At 41.1% G+C, this 12,907-nt stretch overlaps 1 protein-coding gene across 3 annotated transcripts in view; it reads right to left on the bottom strand.

The window, feature by feature from the left end:
• ralgds.S (ral guanine nucleotide dissociation stimulator S homeolog) overlaps nt 1-12,907 on the bottom strand; it is an 81,170-nt gene that overhangs the window by 64,082 nt on the left and 4,181 nt on the right. The window contains exon 1 of one of the 3 annotated variants that reach the window (XM_041574826.1): nt 1,475-2,288. The exons of the other annotated variants lie outside the window; for them this stretch is intronic. Coding sequence (XP_041430760.1) covers nt 1,475-1,570 — 96 coding nt within the window. The 5' untranslated portion in view covers nt 1,571-2,288. Of the gene's footprint in view, nt 1-1,474; nt 2,289-12,907 lie in introns of those variants that run through there. 3 annotated transcript variants of the gene reach the window in all.

The raw sequence follows: 12,907 nt of genomic DNA, 5'->3' as shown, positions 1-12,907 counted from the left end.
ACAGTAGGGAAAAATGGAGACAGTAGGTCATGATGGAACAGTAGGGCAAGATGCAGATAGTAGGCCATGATGAAAAAAAAAGAGTACAATGGAGACAGTAGGGTAAACTGGAGACAGTAGGTCATGATGGAACTAGGAAAATATGTAGATAAACCATGATGAAACAGAAGATCAAAATGGAGACAGTAGGTCACAATGGAAGGGTAGGGCAAGATGGAGAATATGTAAACAGTAGGTCATGATGGAACAGTGGAGCAATTTGGAGACATTGGGTCATAGTGGAATAGTAGGAAAAAATATTGAAACAGTAGGTCATGATGGAAAAGTAGGGCAAGATGCAGATAGTAGGCCATGATGAAACAAAGAGCAAAATAGAGACAGTGGGGTAAACTGGAGACAGTAGGTTATGGTGGAACAGTAGGGCAAGATGCAGATAGTAGGCCATGATGAAAAAAAGAGCAAAATGGAGACAATGGGGTAAACTGGAGACAGCAGGCCATGATGGAACAGTAGGAAAAGATGCAGGTAGTAGGCCATGATGAAACAGAAGAGCAGTAGACAGTAGGTCACAATGGAAAGGTAGGGCAAGATGGAGAATATGTAAACAGTAGGTCATGATGGAACAGAAGGGCAAGTTGGAGATATTGGGTCACGGTGGAATAGTAGGCAAATGGATTGAAACAGTAGGTCATGATGGAACAGTGGTGTAAGATGTAGACAGCAGGTGGACAGTAGGACGAGTTATAGACAGTACGGCAATGTGAAGACAGTAGATCACGGTGGACTCAATGGTGCAAAACAGTGACGGAAGGAGAGGAAGGATGAAGGAGAGTGTAGGTAAAGATTCAGATGGTAGCATGATCAGTGGAGACAGTAGGGCAAGATAATGACAGTAAGGTAATATCGAGATTGTAGTGATGGTAAGACAATTGGTAAGAGCATAGCAATGACAACTGTAGGGCAATGTGTTGACAGGGCAAAATCGGAACAGCGGGGCAAAACTGTAACACTTTAAATCAATAAAGGTTGGTGGTTGGTTGTTGGGAGTCATACTTAATCAACAGCGAAAACAAGATAGGTTGGACAGTATGACTTTATATAAACAGTGGTGCCCTGTTTGTCTGATGCCCTTTATTTCAAATTAAGCTTAAAGACATGGCAACAAGTAACCTCTTACTTCAAGTGTTAACCAAACTGGGTGCCCTGGCCCCGGCAGGAAAAGAGCAACAACACAGTTTAATGCCATTACATCCTGACCTCTCTGCAGAACACAAGGAGTTAAAGATTGGAGCCAATGCCCAACAGACACATAGAACAGCATTAATCAAGCAGCAAGGGCTGCCCGTGATTTCCCTTCCCCTGGCAAGCAAAGCGTTGTACCATCTGTGCCATTCAACAGGATTCCCTGACCCAACAAGGGAGGATCCCGTCCCATCCTTAATGTATGTACCCAGCCATGAGGCCATCTACTCACTTCCTGTTCATGCACGGACAGCGGCATGTCCAACATACACATCTTCACCGGTTGCAGTAGGGCTTTCTGCAAGGTAAACACCGGCTTGAGCTCCATCTTTGAAAGATGTTTCTGCTTCTTCTTCTTCCTCTAAGTCTTCCTTTCTTCTCCTGGCTCCATTAGGGGGGCTACACTCTCAGCCCCCAACCACAGTCATTATCCAGCCCCTCAAAGCCTTGTAAGAAGGCACCAGAAAGGGGTAACAGGTGGCACTTCCTTTTCCAGGGATCACCGAGGTGTTTCTCCCTTCCTTCCAAGAGCAGGAATGTTCCCACCCTATCAACGTGCAACAACAAGCAGGCAAAATGCGTCAGGGGAAGGCAAATCTCATCTGCATGCCGCAGACATAGAGCAGGCAATCTGTGCTGTCTGCCTGCAGTCACTGCTTGCTAGTAGGACCATGCTGATTATTTTCAGGGCTGGATACAGGGAGATGCAAAGGAGTTCTGGGGAGGGAGGAAAAGCACAACTGCGCTCAGAAGCAGCTGAGTCGCTTAACCTGCTGGCTGCTGGGTGGACTGCAATGCATCTCTGCTGGTACAAACATTGTGCACCCACAGGTGCCAATAAGTGGGGGTTAAAGGAAGAACAACAATCAAAGGCCAATCCGCCTGGGCATGATATAATTCAGTGATACATATGGGAGATATGCCTTAATTGAATATGTATTGCTGGGGGAAGACATTAATCATGGCTGCGCAAGTTCCTTTTGAATCACAGCTTTTTGAGGAAGTGGTTTGTCCACGAAACGCGTCAAAGCATACTGATCCTAAAATGCTTTGTCTAATGTTTTAATGTATTTCTAATAAATAGATGTTTTAAACCTGCTGGTGCTCCGTGTTTGGAAGATATTGTCAGAAGTTTTACGCATCGGGAGCAGTTCACGTAGTAGCAGCTCAGCGGATACACATCAGCGGGTCAGTGAGTGCTCCCTTTTCTCTCATTCTGCCTTTACAGCCTGTTGAATCACAGGACAGGAAGTGGAAAGTGCAGTACAAATTAACTTCCCCCATGGCTGCTATTAATATATAGCCTACATACTGTATATAGCACCCTCATATAGTCATCCCTCTTTCACTAACACGATGGATAGCAGTCTACAGATATAAAGATTTAAAGACCCCCACCATACTAAACTAGGCTTCTTAGACTATAGACATAATACCTTATGACACTTACACATAGGAGTGGAAGTTGTCATAATGCCATATTGCTTCTGCTGGGGTAAAGCTGAATAATCCCTTGTGGCCATTGGCTAGAGATCCAATTTGTTGCCTGCCAGTCTCAAAAAAACAACTCCCGCAATGAGAACAATTACGCGCCAATTAACGGTGACGCCTTCCACCATTGTTTTATGGCCAGTCAGTGAAACCGCATGGAAGGCTAAAAATAGTTTCTAATGAATAACATTTACTTAGAGTACAACAAACCATGAGGGGCAGGGGGGGTTGAAAGGAAAAAGGGTTTTCTCCAAAACAAGCCAAAAAAATAAACAGGATAGGGAATGGGATTTTGTAGAATTACAGAAATGTAATGCCTGCTTGTCTGTTCTTATATGGGTGGTAGTTTAGGGTAATAAGTGATGTGCTGGGAGACCTATTAGATATAAAACTCCACTGATATCAGCCATGAATATGAAACAATGTCATTTGTATTTTACACTTGGTACAAGGTGTCATTTGTAGGGTACAATGCAGAATTACGAGTCTCTGAGTGTAAGGTAATAGCACTGTCAAGGTCTCATAACCTAGAGCAACCAATCACAGTCAATATAAATTGGTATGCAAACTGCATTGGTTGCTATGGGTTACTAGACCTGCAGGGCACTGTGCCCATTACTACAATACCCTGCGGTTTATACACACACAGAAAGTCATTGATATTTGGCTGAGAGTTCTAGATATGGATTACAATATGAATGGGGACCCACTGTTTGACAACTCACCCCTTTTAAAACCAAGCCTTTCTGGGGTCTAATAGGTCTTGAGTTCAAATGAGGACCCCAGAAACAATTGTAGGGGACCCTGGAGGCCAAGCAGCAATAACTAGGCGTCCGGCTTCCAGGCAAGGCCCTGCTGGTGCTTACAATAAAATACTGTGCCAATTAAAGGAGAGGGGGCTCCAACCATCACCCTGGCTGACTACTCCATTCTCCTGCCGCGTGTTAGGAAATATCACGGCATTGCTAGCTGTTGGCATCAGCTTGGTAAGAATGGAAATAGCTAGGATTCTTTAATGTACACGTGGCCTAATGACTCAGCCCTTACCCAGGAGTAGTGAGGAACACACTTGGAAACACTTAACCTGACAACCAAATAAACACTCCAAGAGCCTGGCTACTCAGCAAAGGGAACGTGACTGTAAACTATTTACCCCAGCCCTACCACTCCCAGCACCCCTAACAGCCATAGCACTCTTTCTTGTCATTGAGCCACCAGATGCCTACAACTCCCACCATCCTACAACCTGAAATCCAGGGTCATGGTGGAAGTTGTAGTTCTGCTACATCAGAGGACTTCAGGTTAAGAAATAGGGTGCTATATAATTCTGGCAGTTGTCAAGCAATACGCAGAGTCTTGTAAGTTGACTGTTTAAAGTATAAAAGCACAGGGTAAGATAGGGCTTAGGGGGTTGAATGAACAGCCATAAAGCAGGGCAGCACTGCTGCTTATTATAAGGATCACATAGGATCTGTGCAGCCACTGGGAGAGAATGCTCTGTTATACAGATAGCTAGAATCTCAGCTGCCATAAAGCAGGACAGGACTGCTGCTTCCAATATGAGGATCAGATATGATCTGTGTCATTGTGACATACTACTCCCTATAAAGATATAACAAATGACGTCTGTTAGGTTATATGAAACCTGACAGTCCCTAAAAGACTGCCCAGGCAAAACACAAGGTGTAAAGTTTAGGACATTATAACTTAAAATAACAATTAAAAGTAATGGCCCTTCTGGCAGGTTAACCTTGTGTCTGGCAAAGCCTCAGACTGCAATGGAACTGCCCTTCCTCCCCTATTGCTATTTATGAGTGATATTGTTACAGAAAAGGACACTAACAATAGAGATACTACTGCCTTAAGCCTCAGTTAATACTAAGGGTGTCAGAAACGTTGTTGATGTACCCAAGACTCATGTCACCAATCCTGTGGCCTGATCTTTCTGCTCTTCATCCAAGGCTTTAACAGTGCCGTCACCTTGGGGACATCACATACTCAATCACTCCCGAGGGGAGAAATACTTTGCATATCACATGGCGGCCTCTATAGAGTAGATAAATGGTTTGGCCGTGTTTAGGTAGGGCAAATATAATACATCAGAACCTACACACTGATGAGATCATACAGCCACAAGGACGTTGTGTCACTAACAACTGGACTTGCTGAGTAATCAATGAAGACATTTCACTACTCATCCGAGCAGCTTCTTCAGTTCAACTGACTGGTGTGGGAAATTCTCGGCATATAAACTCTTCCACTAATCCAATCACAATGGCACATTGTAACTCTTCAAAGAGGTGACATCTGAAGAAATTCACAGAGGTGTTGATTCTGTGTAGTTGTGATAGGATTATCCAATGTGTCATGCAACTCCTAGATACAGGTGTTACTTGTGAGAGTTGCATGAATGGATGTGTGAAGTGTTCTGAATCCGCCGGGGTACAGATGTTAGAACAGCATTGTATGTAGCAGACAGGTGGTGTCGAAGGCCCCCGCCTCTGTTCAGAGATGGTCTCTCCACCCTTGTCTTTTAAGTGTAGAAAGCAAGCTGAGTTTTGCCCTGTAGAGTTCTCCCTCCTGTGCTGAGCCATTCGCTTGGAGAGCAGTTGTTTTGTCTCCCCAATGTATAGATCTGTGCACTCCTCGCTGCACTGGACTCTGTATACCACATTGCTTTGTTTTTCTTTTGGTGTTGGATCCTTTGGGTGTACCAGTTTGTGTCTCAGTGTGTTGCTAGGTTTGAAAAACACAGGGACATGGTGTTTGTTGAAAATCCTCCTGAGTTTCTCTGACACTCCAGCTACATACGGGATGACTATGTTTTGCCTACTATGTGTCTCTGGGCGGTTATTTCTATTGGTGTTCTTGTTGGGCTTGGTTGCTGCTGTTTTGACAAAGGCCCATTCTGGGTAGCCACATGCTTTCAAAGCTCCTCTGAGAATAAACACCTCTGTGAATTTCTTCAAATGTCACCTCTTTGAAGAGTTACAATGTGCCATTGTGATTGGATTAGTGGAAGAGTTTATATACCGAAAACTTCCCACACCAGTCAGTTGAACTGAAGAAGCTGCTCGGATGAGTAGTGAAACGTCTTCATTGATTACTCAGCAAGTCCAGTTGTTTTTAGATTTACCTATACTAGATGTACCATGACCTGGATGAATGAAAATCTTCATAGTCATGTTGTGTCACTAAGTTTTGTCAGCGCTCAGAACCCATTCAATTTCATTACTGATCTATAACGTTCACATTCCACTTACATTTTGTGCATATTTTTGGCTACTCCAAGGTAATCACCCTCAGTCATCATGGCACATTCTATTTTTGGTTGTCCTTTTATTTCTTCACTGTTTCCACATTTAGGGGCAGGTTTATCAAAGTGAAAATTTCGAATTTGAATTTCGAGTTTTTTTTTATGGCCAAAACTGTCAAATACGACTAGGGAATTGGTAAAATTTGATTAAAGTTTTTTAAAAAATTCTAATTTGATTTTTCGAAATTGATCATACTTTTTATGGCCCTTTAAGAACTCAAATGCGACTATTCACCACCTTAAACCTGCAGAGTTGGTGTTTTAGCCTATGGGGGACATGCTGGGATCCTGGAATTGTTTGCTACCTTCCTGACATTCGCGTTTTTTTCAGAAAAAAAAACCTCAAATCAAATTTGATTCGAATTCGATTCGAGTTTGCAGGTTGATCCCATTCACCCAAGTTTCAAAAATTCAATTTTTTTTTAATAAATTGCAATTGGTCAAATTTCATGTTCATGGGAGTTTTAAATAACTCCCATGAACTAGAAATTTCGACCCTTGATAAATCTGCCCCTTATTGTCACCAGTCGCTTACACCTCACACAAGTGATTATAGGAGACACCACAAAGTCTGAACTTTTTATGGGGGACCAGTGTGATTTGCTGTGCATTCAAGAAAAGAAAATACCTTCAGGTTATGAATAAGCCAGTCTCAAATAATGTATCACAACAACATAAGCTTGAATACACTTGCCAACTGTCTTGCCTACAGTCTCCGTATTTTTTTACTGTCTCTATCTTGCTCTATTGTCTTCATATTGCCAACATCTTGCCCTACAGTCTCCAAAATATCCTACTGTCTCTATCTTGCTCTATTGTCTCCATATGCCACCATCTTGCCCTACAGTGTCTATATTACCCTACTGTCTCTATCTTGCACTACAGTCTTCACATTGTCACCACATTATCCTACAATCTCCATATTATCCTACTGTCTCTATCTTGCTCTACTGTCTCCATACTGTCATTATCTTATCCTACAATCTCCATATTGTACTACTGTCCCTATTGTGCTCTGATGTCTCCATTCTGTCACGATCTTGCCCTACAATGTCTATATTGCTCTACTGTCTCTATCTTCCTCTACAGTGTTCATATTGTTGCTGTCTCTATCTTGCCTTACAGTATTCATATTTTCCTACAGTCTCCATATTGCTTTGCTGTCTCCATATTGTCACCATCTGACCCTACAGTCTCCATATTGATCTACTGTTTCCATATTATCATTCTGTCTCCACCTTGCCTTGTTACTCTGCAGGTCACTGTGCAGTTGCCCTTATTTGCACCCCTGCAAAATCCATCTTGGCTGAACTGTACATTTTTGGGCCCTGTTTATGAATCAGTGGCAGATCCTTCCTGATCTATGGACTTGATATTTGACATTTTCCATTGTTAGAAAGAAGCAGAACACACACCCAATAAATAACTTAAATGCCTCCCTTGACCCTCCTGCCTCTCAGGAAACTCAGCATCCGCCGCATCGCACAGGAAAGATATGGCGACAGGCATCACAAAAAACGCACAAGAAGAGGCAAAAGGACAAGGTTAGGCACTAACAATAACACTCAGAGAGGAAACTCAACTTCAGTGACACTGTTGATATCCAGGTCTGCTGCTCCCTGGGCTTGTCTGTCCATATGTATGCAAGGAAAAACCATTTATTTAGCCCATACTAAAACAGATTTTTTTTTCAGTCGGTTATCAGTAGCCCTGTTCCAGCCACAGCCCCAAAATTGCACACAACTCTTAGCATCCTCGTGTTAATTAAATCTCTTTGATGTGAAAACATCTTGCAGAAAGGTGAAAAGTTTCTCTTTTGCTTTGAAGGCTAAAATATGAAAGCACAAAAGCAGCGTCAGCTACAAATATGATGCTTTCACTTTAATTTTCTGTAGAAAGAGATTTATCTACACTGTCCCCCCTCCTTTTATATTTGGCGTTGAGCTATTCATTTAACTTCCTGCCTCACAATAACAGGAAGGAGCAGTCCATAGGGATTAAAAGGGGAGGTGTTCCTTTGATATAACATGGGTAAAGGCGTGAAATGAATTGTGCTCTTTTTACAATGTTTTTTTTGTTACAGATGAGGGGGAAGAGCATTATTTATACACAGTAGATAAGAGAAAAATAAAGTTTGGGATGGAAACTGTCTCCCACTAGTGAGCAGGGGTGGGTGGGTGGGTGGGCGACACATAACATAGAATAACTCATTTATTACATTGTTTTGACAAAGACCAATGGGGCTAAATATCTTGTGTTCTAGATAAAGGCATAAACTTCCTACTTTAAGTTTCTAGTCTTACTGGTGATAATATTAAAGGGCCAATACCATTCTACCAAATGTAAACAGTTTTGGTAGGGCACAAAAGCAAAGAATGCTCTGTTATACTCTAGAATCACTGGAATAGCTAGAATCTCAGACATAAAGCAGGGCAGGACTGCTGCTTCCAATGGGGATTAGATAGGATCTGTGCAGCCACTGGGACAGAATGCTCTGTTATACAGATAGGATCTCAGCCATAAAGCAGGGCAGGACTGCTGCTTCCAATGGAGATCAAATAGGATCTGTGCAGCCACTGGGATAGAATGCTCTGTTATACAGATAGCTAGAATCTCAGCTGCCATAAAGCAGGGACAGACTGCTGCTGCAATGGGGATCTGATAGAATATGTGCAAAAGTACTAAACTAACTATATTTAGTTTAAACTACATTTTTCATGTACTTTTCTAAACAATGCACATTGTTTCAGAGCACAAAAGCATTGATTTCTCTTTAAAGCGTCCATCAGTGCCTCACAGAACTCTGGGTAAGGGGATACATTTTGCAGACATGAAGAAGAGTCTCTTTCTATTGCTCCAATGAGCCCTTTCTAACTTGTGACCTACTTTCTGCAGAGCCGAGACCTTTCCCATCAGAGCAGTAACTTGAAGCTGGGAGAATTTAACCCTTTTGATTGCCCATAAAAGGCAGATAAAAGTCATAAAGATCATGCAGCTGACGATGGTTACATGCGTCATACAAATGTTCCGGGGAATCAAATATCAATCGTTTTATACTGGAAAGATAAGTATTAAAGCAAAATAGAAAATAATTCCTTGTTTTTGGCATACATACGCCAATAGCCTTAGTTTCTTAAGATGTCTAATTGGTTGCTATGGATTTATTGGCCTAGCAACCAGTGAACTATATTTTAAATCAAAAGGGAAGGTGAAAAGGAGACCCTGAAAAGATAGATACGCATTAAGAAAGAAGAATAACAATAAACATCTAATCAGTAAATCTAATTACTAGTGTCAGTGCCCCCCCCCAAAAAAATAGATTTTATTTTCAGTTGTAGGGTGGAATAAACTAGAAAAAGAAGACTAATAATTAATGAAAATAGTCAAAGGGGACCCATCACCCAAAATAATTATTCCAAATCCTATTTAATCATGTAAGTCAAGCGAAATTAACTTTAATTACTCTATATAATTTATTTGACTCTTGTTTCTATCAGTCTGAAAATTCATAATTATAGCAAGCAGGCAGGAGAGATTTTGTGGGCACTGTTATTAAGGCTAGACTTGAATCATCTCCAGAATGCACCAGAATGGGGGACCTGATGTCCATTCCCATGCACTGGCTACACAATTAAATGTGGGGAGTGCAGTGACATCTAGGAAGTGCTGAATGGAAAGTGAAAGTAATTGCTTGCCCTCCTCTATGTCTAAGGCATAGAGGAGGGGCAGGCAATATTTGATTGACAGTGGAGATTTTTAAATGAGTTTACAACAGCTATGAATGCTTTAATAAAAGAAAAGAATTTGGATTTCATGTTTAATTTGAAAATGACTTTTATTATACAGCTTTTTATGTCTGGGTGACAGGTGCACTTTACATTTGAAAAGTTGCTTATAATAGGATTACTTAATGTAAAGGTGAACTTCCCGTTTCAAATAGATTACTGCCACATTCCTGCTTCAGACTTGACACTTGCTGTCTTTTATGGGCAAATATTTTTTAATATAATAAATATCCACTTTATTTGTCTATAATAATCACACAAGCTGGTATATTCAAATTGGTGGAGGCCGCCATAATGTTTCTGGAGACTAAACCTACTGCAAAAGCATCTACCACCCTCTGGTGGTCACATTATCAAAGTAAAATGGCAACCTGCTTGTGTGGGCTTACCAGGTAATAACTTTAAAACAATGCATCTCTCTGGTACAAGGGTAGGCTTGTTTTACTCTGCAAATTAAACCATGTTGTTCTAATAACACAGCCCTGGTTAGTCAAAGATCCCTTTAATAACTGGTTTAACTTGATTTTAAATTTTGTAAGTGAATTTGCGTTTTGGATACCCCTCTTTTTTTGTATCATTGCCAGCTATGGAAGGGGCATTTGTGATAAAGAACAAATACTTTTGCTTGTTTCAAAAGTGCAGTGGTTTTGTTTGTTCTGCCTCACTTAGCTTTCTTCTCTCCCTCGCATTCACACACACAGCCTCAGACTGGTGGCCCGGAGGCTCACCGGGGCTTTCACCACAGGGCCCCCCTGCAAGGCTCCCCCGCCTCTAGGGTTGCCATGAGGCCGGTATTTTACTGGCCTGGCCGGTAAAAATGATGGTTGATCCCAATGTTATTAATAGGGAATAAAGATAAATATATAGGAAGGTCGGTATTTTTTTCAATAAAAGGTGGCAACCCTACCCACCTCCCCTCCAGGCTCCCCTACCTCTGTGGCCACCCACCTAGAGTTCCCCACACGTAGTTGCAGCAGGGTCGGCCCAGTCTGACCCTGCACACACACCATCACTGTAGTTCTTTTCCTTTATTAATAACATTGGCATCAAGCATGATTTTTTCAGACCAGGCTGGGAAAATACCAGCCAGCTGACAATCCTATTGAGATTTCTTTTTTTATATGCCCCTAAGGTGTGATTATAATGGGCACTATGCATGTACATTTATACACCAGGAAATCCAAGATACCAGGGGGTTAGCTGCTAGGAACTACCTTAGGACTTTCCATTTATTTTTCAATATTTTGGCGCCACCTGCTGTGCCATCCTTGAAAAGACAGTTTCACCTGACAGCTGCAGGAATTTTAACTCCCCCGTTACTCATTAGCACTCTCAGAATAGCTGAGCTTTGTGCCGTATTGAAATGGGCACAAACACTAGGGTGTTACGACACATTCAAGGGAAACGTGCCTGGAAAGACTGCACCGATGATCTAATCTGAATTTTGTATTATGATTTGAGTGGAAAAAAAGGGAAGAATGCAATTGCTTTTGGGGTATTTTTTTGGCCTATAACTGCTTTCCCTTTTAATTCTATTAAAATTTGATATCACTGCAACCTGTAGTGCAGCAGTGACTAAAGTTTATCATTCACATGACCTGGGAAACTGACGATATGTCTAGCCTTGTGCCAGATTTCAAAATAAAATATAAAAAAAATCAGTTTGCTCTTTTGAAAAACAGATTTTAGTGCAGATGTCTGCCGGAGCAGCACTATTAACTGATGCATTTTGAAAAAATGACAGTATCCCTTTAAACATCCCTTTAAACAATGCTCTTCTACTTTGAGTCATACAAAATATCAGGTTTCCATGAATAGGGTAGTTTTGTTTCTCCTGTTTAACCTAAGCTTACATCTGTCTGAGAAAAACTCTCTAGGTTATAGTGCAGCACTCCCTGGTTCCTTTATATAAAGAACTTTGCTACAAGCACAAACAGTGACTATCACTCATATCATTGTACTATGTGTAGAAGATAAACCTTCTGGGAATACAAGCACTATATATATATATAGTGAATAAAGTACCCCCTCTTGTAAAATATAAGGATATTATAAGTTACCGAGGAGTTTCATGACCATATAAAAACACGAGGCCGAAGGCCGAGTGTTTTTATACAGGTCATGGAACTCCGAGGTAACTTCTAATATCCTCATATTTTACAACTGGGGGTACTTTATTTATTATAATACACAAATTTCAATGAGTCATGTGACAGAAATGACATCAGAACTCACCGTTTATAACTGATGACATCAGAACTCACCGTTTATAAGGATATAATTTACAGGATATTCATGGCTTTTGTGTATTATATATATATATATATATATATATATATATATATATGTCGGTACAGTGAACGCACTCCTCCCGGATAAAATTCAATCGATGGTGGTGCGTTGGTCAATGTTTGATAATACAATCCAATGAATGGACCCGCACTCGTTCATATTCAGTGAAATAAATGTGTCTTTATTCACAGGGTCATTTATAAAGTTCCTGTGGGGCCGCACTCCGCTAAACTGTTTCAAAATCGGGTGCAAGGTAAAAAAATGTTACATATTATAAAAAAGACCAGCAACACCGATATATTTTGTGCAAAAAATTCAAATGTTTTGAAAATGCATGTACAGCCAACGTGACGTTTCGGTCCTCTCAGGGACCTTTCTCAAGGCAACTTGAGAAAGGTCCCTGAGAGGACCGAAACGTCACGTTGGCTGTACATGCATTTTCAATACATTTGAATTTTTTGCACAAAATATATCGGTGTTGCTGGTCTTTTTTATAATATATATATATTATGTCGGTACAGTGAACGCACTCCTCCCGGATATAATTCAATCGATGGTGGTGCGTTGGTCAATGTTTAATAATACAATCCAATGAATGGACCCGCACTCGTTCATATTCAGTGAAATAAATGTGTCTTTATTCACAGGGTCATTTCCAACGTTTCGGTCCTCTCTGGGACCTTTTTCAAGGATCCTTGAAAAAGGTCCCAGAGAGGACCGAAACGTTGGAAATGACCCTGTGAATAAAGACACATTTATTTCACTGAATATGAACGAGTGC

This window comes from Xenopus laevis, chromosome 8S, assembly GCF_017654675.1.
Source record: "Xenopus laevis strain J_2021 chromosome 8S, Xenopus_laevis_v10.1, whole genome shotgun sequence".
NCBI classification, from domain to species: Eukaryota; Metazoa; Chordata; class Amphibia; order Anura; family Pipidae; genus Xenopus; species Xenopus laevis.
The sequence above is the reverse complement of the archived record's forward strand: the minus strand, read 5'-3'. Positions and strand labels throughout refer to the sequence as shown.